This window comes from Dipteris shenzhenensis, chromosome 4, assembly GCF_047967505.1.
Source record: "Dipteris shenzhenensis isolate YYH24624 ecotype China chromosome 4, Dip_SZ_1.0, whole genome shotgun sequence".
NCBI classification, from domain to species: Eukaryota; Viridiplantae; Streptophyta; class Polypodiopsida; order Gleicheniales; family Dipteridaceae; genus Dipteris; species Dipteris shenzhenensis.
Window position 1 is genome coordinate 48556901 of NC_141599.1, and position 8527 is coordinate 48565427.

At 47.2% G+C, this 8527-nt stretch overlaps 1 protein-coding gene across 1 annotated transcript in view; it reads right to left on the minus strand.

The window, feature by feature from the left end:
* UBP27 (ubiquitin-specific protease 27) overlaps positions 1-7161 on the minus strand; it is a 46592-nt gene extending 39431 nt beyond the window's left edge. Inside the window, exon 1 of the mRNA XM_087374086.1 lies at positions 6782-7161. Within this exon, the coding sequence (XP_087230212.1) occupies positions 6782-7114 (333 nt within the window). The 5' untranslated portion in view covers positions 7115-7161. The remainder of the gene's footprint in view (positions 1-6781) is intronic.
* Between the last annotated feature and the right edge of the window lie 1366 nt (positions 7162-8527).

Consider the following 8527-nt stretch of genomic DNA (forward strand, 5'->3'; position numbering starts at 1 on the left):
TCGGTCACACGAACCGCCTCCTAGATGCTTGTCAGGCTCCCATTACGCTTAGGAAAAATAATCCTTCCTAGTACCTGCAACAATTAATTAAAGCGCACCACCATGGTACCCATTAATTGTTAGCGCTTTGCATGCAAATAACACACTGTGGACTAATCCTAGTCACAATGGGCGTCCCCACTGAACACATGTGCACATCTAAACAAATATATATACAAATAAATATATATATATTCTCTGGTTGACCGGAGTCAACACTCTTGATTATAATTAAAGAGCTTTGACCAAAGGTCAAGGCGCCTTAATTATAGCCAAGTCTCTCCAACCGAAGTTGGCACATCTTGGTTAACCGGGGTTAACCCTCTTGGCGCATGCCAAGCCTTGTTGACCGAAGTCAACACTCTCTGACCGTAGTCAGGTTTACTTGACTAGAGTCAAGTATCTTTGACCGTAGTCAATCCTTTGACCATTAAAATAACTCTTTGACCATAATTAACACATATAAAACTCTTTAATTATGATCAAATAAATGGTCAACTGTACTTTGACTCAGGATATTTACATTGTGGTGACAATACATACCTTTTCTTTAGCATCTCCACCTCCCTTCGCATAGCACCTCCCACCCCACTCAGTGCTTACTCCACTTACCACGATATACGGTTTGATCGGGATCACTCACCTTCTTACTCTGGCCGTCTGTACATACTTCTCGCTTATATTGACTTCATACCCCTTTTAGAGGATCGTGCTGCCCTTGTCACCCGCTCACTACACGAGGCTGCCATTCACGCTTTCCCCCACACCACCCGCTCCACCCGCCCACCACCCCCTGGAACCGTACCCTATAATAGTTGGTAAGATGATGAGTGTAAGGCTTTACGCCGTCAACTCAAATTCGAAACCAAAAACAGTCTTCCGAGCGCACCAAATACGCTACGAGTATACCGTAGACTGGTACGGAGGAAGAAACTAGACTTCGTTCGTCGAAACGAGGAGGAGCTACTGAACATTTTGTTTAGTAACAACTCTAAGGACTTCTGGCAGAGATTTCCGGTCCCCTCTGCCACTCACTAACACTCAGATCTGGTTTGATTATGCACGCACACTTTATGACATCCCAAATCAGCCAATCCTTACATCTTGCACCCTCTTCACTAGAGGAGGGGTAAAGGATGCCGCAATGAAACTTCATAATGGCCGAGCGAAGGATCATGAGGGGCTATGCACTGAGTTCATTGCATATGGGATTAACCTCCTAGCCCCGATCTTAGCAAAGCTTTTTAATGAAGCTGTCTATTTGGGATTTCCACACACTTGGACCATTAACACTATCTCACCCATCCACAAGGCAGGGGATCCCATGAGCCTGGAGAACTACAGGACCATTATGATTGGACATGTCATGTCCAAGATTTATGCATCAGTGCTTGACTCCGAGGTTAGCAGACTTGCAGAATGTCGAGGACTTAGAGCAACAGGACATGCCGGATTCCAACGTGATCATGGAACCATGGACCACATCCTCACGCTCAGATGTATCATCGAGGAGGCGAGGTCACAGAAGCAGAGGGTTTATTGTTGCTTTGTGGATTTCCGCAAGGCATTTGACACGGTTCCGAAAGCCCGCCTCATAAGGCACCTACAGGACTTGGGCTATGACCAAGAGATCATTTGGGCTGTCATAGCACTTTACGAGAGAGTTTCTGGCAGAGTTCGGACCGGATCCGGCGGGTGAACAAACGAGATCATGAGCACCATCGGGGTCAAACAAGGGTGTCCTTTGTCGCCTACCTTGTTTGGCCTCTACATTGACGAGCTTGAGACAGTGATGCAGACACAGGGGTGTAGGTTGCTCTCTTGCAGGCACGCTGATCCAAATTCTGCTCTATGCAGATGACGTGGCTCTCTTGTCTTCCTCAGCAAACGGGCTTCAGAGACACCTAGACGCACTACAGTCCTTTTGTGAGTCTCATGATTTGAAGGTCAACCTGGGTAAAACCAAGCTCATGATCTTCAATACATCTCGAGCCATCATGCATCAGGAGCAGTTCACATTTGCGGGGTCATCTGTTGAGATAGTTTCATCATACACTTATCTTGGGGTTATCTTTTCTGGACCTAGCTTCACTATGAGACCCACAATGCAGGCACGCGTGAGTCGAGGGTATGCTTCATTGGCCAGACTAGAGAGGCAGTGCTTCCGCTCGCACTTTCAGGATCCACGCACCAAGGGGTTGGTTTTTGACTCCTTGGTTCGCCCAGCAGGGATGTACGACAGCCCTTGTTGGGGGCCAGACTGGTCGGATACAGAGTGGGCCCGTGTGGAGCGGCTACAGGTTCTCATGTTATCACGGATGATTCGTGGTAGAGTCATCCGTTCCTCACCATATCATTCAGGCTAGATGCTGCATTTCAGGTCATCACATATCTATACCGACTTAGGGAATATGGGGATTATACCTCCGGGCGTAGCAAGCTACCTCCTCTTCTATGGCACATGCAGCAGGAGGAGACCAGAGGTGCTGGTATGCACGTACAGAGAGATGGTTTGAGCGATCGAGGCTCGACATGGATAGACTACCTCCCTTCCAGTACAGCATGGATGCTCCGTTTTCTCCCCTCTTATCACACGAGGTCAACAGGTTATCTGTGAGGATCTATTACAGCTACACATATTTCGGACCTGGTTGGGACCGAGTGAACTCCCAGTGAAGCTTAGCTTCTACAGAGATCACTTCTTACATATCACAGCGGAGGGTTTCATTGACCCACCAAGATACACGCAGATTCACCTACCCCACTCGCTGAGGATATCTTGTGGGCAGTTCCGAGTCTCTTCACACAGACTTCGCATTGAGAGCGGCAAAGCAGAGCGACTACCCAGGGAGAGGCGCATATGCACACTATGTGACATGCAGGAAGTTGAGATAGAGGAGCATTTCATCTTCAGATGTCCTATGTACTATGAGATCCGAGGGCGTTTCCACTGCCTCTTCAGGGATAGTTATGGGGTTTTGGCCTGTTTCCTCTCCTACCCTGACTAGCGGTGTTTGGCAGGTTTCATTCATGAGGCACTTAGACACCGTGAGAGGATACTTCGAGCACGGAGACAAGAGCAGACTTCTTCCTCGGCTGATCCCTCTCAGAGCTCTATCACGGAGTTCTTTCAGCTTGATCATGTGGACCCCCATGAGACGAGGCCTCGACATGACCGTGACCCGGAGCCTGTGACCCGACAGCTCAGACAGAGGGTCGACACACAGATCACACTTGGGGACATCCCCTCCTTCTTTAGAGTCGGAGCCCGACCGACGGGAGTCACAGTAGCCTTGGTCAGACGCAGAGCTACGACTAGGAGACGTGCCAGGACCGCACCTCTAAGTGGCCGACAGCACTCTATTGCCGACTTCATGCCTCTACTGCCTCATTTATCTTGATATCTTGCTCCTGCCGATGATGATGAGGATATTGATGACAATGCTGAGACTGATATATAGTCAACCATTAACATGACTATGTTGTACTTAGGACTTAGTACTGCCATTCTGCATTTTTTGCATTTTGCATTGGTATGGACGCTCGTTTAGTAGCTCCACTACCACAGCTTGTTGTATCAGGATTTTCACAGTCTCATAGACCCATCGGTCTTCCGAAGACCCGAAAGATTCTATCCATCATTCTATTAAAGGTGGCAGGAGCATTCGTGAGTCCAAATGGCATGACCAAGACCTCATGACTCTTAAGATCTGTAAGGCTGAAAATGGCTGATCCCTCCAACTGATCCAAGATATCGTCAATTCTTGGAATGGGGAATCGATTCTTGATGGTTATCTTGTTTAATGCGTGATAATTTATGCACATTCGCCATGAACCATCCCTCTTCTGGACTAACAACCAACACTAGTGAACAATAGTGCAATGAACTAGGTTAAATCAGCCCTTTTCCAATAAATCCTTCACCTGACTCGTAATGTCTTCTCCTTGGGCTGCACTAACTCTATATGGTGGCTTGTTCAGTGGACTACTACCAAGACTATATCAATACCATGATCCTCAAGCCTTTCAGGTGGAAGCTTCCCCTAGCAAAGAGTCAGAGAAACAATCCCCAAATTGGCTAAGGAAATTTGCCTGCTCTTATCCAGCTTAGAGAAAACAGACTGTGGATCATCAGACTTATTATCCTTTGCAAAAACTAAGTACACATAAAGATGGTTTTTCATTATTGAGCAAACAGCAAAAGCAAATACAACAGGGACTAACTTTCCCTTGAGTTTGGCATCCAAAACATGTGTCTTTTCTCTATGCATTAAAGTGATCTTCCGATTGTAAGTATCCAGTATAGCATGAACCCTATGACACCATGGCATTCCCAACAAGACATCACAGCCCTCAAGTGGAATGATATAGAACTCCTCATCGTCCACAAAACTCTATATATGCAAACAAAGCTTCCCAATGATAGGGGTAATAAGGACAAGCCAAGCCTATCTCACTCATGGGCCCCATCTCTTCTACACGGATTCCCAAATTGCTTGCTGACTCAAGAGAAATAGAATTTGCAAGGGTCTCTACGTCAAAGAAGATCAAGGACATCTGATCTCTCACCTCGCCACATGCTCTACATAACATTGTAGCATCCCCATTGGGCTTCTCAACAATGGCATCAAGCGGCACCAATCCTGAAGTGGGCTTAGGCTTCTTGCCTTTCTGTTCATCCCTATCATCAGCTTCTCCTTTAATTTGCGCTTTGGGCATTCTCATGCCACATGTCCTTCTTCTTTGCAATGAAAGCATTTGTTATCCCTCCTAGCTTCCACGCCCGAATCGCCACCAACCCGTGTGTCACGAGGACGTGAAATTACGGGACTTTTGATTTGTGACTCCCGTAATTTGTGCGTCACTGCCTTCAGCCTCTAGGGCGCGAGGGTCCGGCCATGGGGCGGGACTTGGGGAATTAAAATTCCTAGTGGGTCCTTGTAAATAGTGAATGTGCGCCCAGTTACTAGGCAATTAATTCCTAGGGCCAAAGTGTGCAACAGGGGGCCCAAAAGAGTGGTGCAATTTTTAAAAAACACTGGTTTTAGAGCCTACGGCTTTAAAAGGGGGGGGAAGCCCTTCCTTTGGATTCAATTGGCCAAATCAGTTCCAAAGACGCCAAATCATCAGTTTGGAGCTGCCAGAGCCTGCCAGGTGCTACTAGAGTCAAATTGCTTTTTGCCAAGGAAATTCGTGTTTACCCAGGGGCTAGTTTCAGGTGATCTAGAGCCTGCCAAGGAAATTCGTTTTTACCCACGTGCCAGTTTCAAGTGATCCAGGGCCTACCAGGGAAATTCGTTTTTACCCAGGGGCCAGTTTCAGGTGATCCAGAGTGACCTTAGGTAGGGTCCATCCTAGGATGTGCCTTTATGCCGACCCTAGTCTTGTACTTCATTCTTGTTAATGCAATTTCAGTTCAGCTTCCTTGAGCTTCATTCTCTCGCGTTCTCTCTCTTCTAGTTCCAACCTTGGCCAACCCATCACCTAGCCATAGATCCAGTATAAAGGATAGCCTGAGGTAAGCCAAACACCCTGCCACATCATGACCACAACCCTGTGTCTCATATATAGGAGTCCGCCAATAAAGGTGTTCGGGTGGACTAGGCAATAGCCTACTCAAGGTCCTAGTATCCCAAGGAGTCTAGCTTGAGAGATCCCTGTGAATGAGCCCACAGCTCATTTTTATGGACTTACTCAAGGGTGTCCTTAACTGAAGGGCACCCATACACTAGGTGTTCTAATTGACCTCTTTTAAAGGGTCCAACGCTTTGACATAAACCCATCAATAATGCCAGCTCATGCTATGATCTAGGGTCATAATAGGTTTCTTTTGCTATGTGAAACCCCTCATCATCTAAATATTCAATTCGTCCTCTCTAATGGTCCTCCCTCAAATGTAACCCCTAATCCCCACTACATAGCTGAAATCTCATCATGTTTTCGAGAAAACAGAATTCCAAAGACTCCATATAAGGAAGATTCACATCTTCTAAGCTATCCTACAAAATCAAGCTAAGTTCAAATCTCTCTATGCTGATATAAGTTCAAGGTGGGTGGCCTCTAAGCATTTGTTTAATCTCTTGAATCCTCCCTTGATGGTCTCCTTTCAAAATCAGCTCATCCCAAAAGCATTGCTTACCTCGCTAGATCGAGGTTGCCATTCAGGGGCTCCCAATTGAGTCTATCTATATATACCTTTGTACGACTAGAATATATCCAATCGTACACATTTAGAAATTTTGTTGTTCCTAATTTAGTCTATCGACTCGGAGAACCTCAAAACCTGAAAATTGCTCAAGAAAAGTCTGCTCGAGATCCCATGCACGAGCTCCATTGGAAAAATATCATCGTCTTGCCTAACGATGCAAATGTGGCCTCGCAGTCAATCTTTTTCTATGTTCAGAGCTCAAATTCCCACTCATTTCCAATAAAACACGCATCACTTGCCCGAAATCGCACTTGTGATTTTTGTCAACATAGTTAGACAATGGCTGCATAGCATCCTCTTTTCCTGTGCAACCTGAAAAGTTGTGAGTTCGGATCGGGCGTCATTCCCAGCTCGTCCCATTGGTAGATCATGAATAAGCTATACTAGACGTACTTCGCATGAGCTAGGTATTGGCAACGATCTTCCATGCCTTTCAGAGGCACTTTTATACTAGATACTTCCTTCCAGCGAGTGGCTCAGTTGATCATCAAAGTAAAAAGGAGACAAAAACCGCATAAAATCGCAGAGCTGCACCTGAAGGATGGCGTTGAGGAAGCAATTGTTGCCTTCGTTCCGCAATCCAGGGACGAAGAGCTGCTGCCGCGGTTCTGAAGCAGAGTCGGAGTCTTCCGGTTGGCTAGCGCGAGTCAACCAAGAGAGGGAAGGAAACGAGGCAGGGGAGACCTGGCGGAGGAGGAGGAGGGCTCCTAGGGTGCCGGCACCGAGCAAGGCAGCGGCGGTGAGAGGGAGGGGGGAAGGGAGAGTGAGGAGGCTCTTCCAGGAGCAGAAATTGAGGAGAGAGTGATCGGAGGTGGTGCTGAGGGGGAAGAGGAGGGAGGGTAGAGCTCTGGCGTGGTGGTGCTTCATGGCTACGGCGATGCCTGTGGCTATGGCGATGGCTCTGGTGTGGCTATGGCGATGGAGCTTGGTAGCAAAGCTATGAGTCTATATATCATTCTTTCTTTCTCTCTTATTTTTGTTCTATACTCTACTTCGCATGTGTGGGCCGGCACTTTTTTGGCCTCCCACCTTAAGAGCTCTCGGTTCACCCCCCGTCGTGGCTCGCCCTCGGAGCTTGCTGACTCGGTGGAGGACCCCGCACCGTTGCTAGGATGTAATCCAGCCAATGGTTCCAGATTGCACCTTCTTCAACTGCGATGCAAGAGGCGTGAGAAAACGTCCCCACTGCCCTGTGAAAAGCACAATGTCCCAGTCCAACATTCCTATGCTCGATTACTCTCAAAATTTGGAAAGCTGGGCTGACAATCCAATGCAAAGGTTGCAACAGCATTCTAGAAGCATGGGGCTGTGCAACGTTAATGCCAGTGGCGCTGCGAGAGAGCGCTACTGGCACACCCGAGGAGGCGCTCTAAGACCAGGTTCGAGTTTGGGAAAGCTCTTTTTGGCCTGGGTAGCCTTAGGGACGGTTCACTTTCCGCAAAGCAAAAATTGTGAATTTTTGGTCGAAAGATGACTATGTGAACAACTGTGTGTATGGCTGCGTGCTGAAAATGTCAAGAATGAACATGTCATGAGTCATCGTGGACTATGCAACTGCTCTATAGAAGAGGCATCCGGATGTGAGGCTAGTCAATGTACCTATGGCGATGTGATCCGGTAGGTTGTGACATACAAGGGTGTCACCAACACCAAAGAACTGATAGTAATGTGTGAGGTATGCTGCAGTACTGTAATCTCTATCGAATGATGCGGGGTCAAAGAAGACCGCATAGTTAGTGTGGACAGAGTGATTGATCCAAGGGCTGAAAATCTGGGGCCGAAAGTGTAGGTATGATACGTTGCTCTACTGAATAAGAGGCCCGTACAAATGACAAGGTATGGCAACCTATCAAACCTATATGCTCAACTGTCATGAGCTGGAGGTCGTCTGATGTGTGCATAGCTAAACATTCGTCGGCATGGGATGTAGCAGCTGTCATAGGCTCGTCAAGAAGGAGTTGACAGTATAAAGGCCTAGAAGCTTGAAATACAACTGAAAAATCATAAGATGTCCCTGAGGCATATGTGGTGCCGAATGTTGATGAAGGGACTAATCTATAATCCTGGATCCAACCAATGATATGCATCAAGTATGGATTGTATACGACATCCATAAGTGCATGATGAAACATTGAGTCTCCCTAGGTTGCGCTATGGCTGAACTTGATGATGTCTACTGCACTAGAGTAGGACCGCACTGATGCATAAGTATCCTCGTGCTGAGGAATGATCTGCTGATTGAAAGAGGTGGTGATCACTAGATCCAAGGGTGCAATGTGG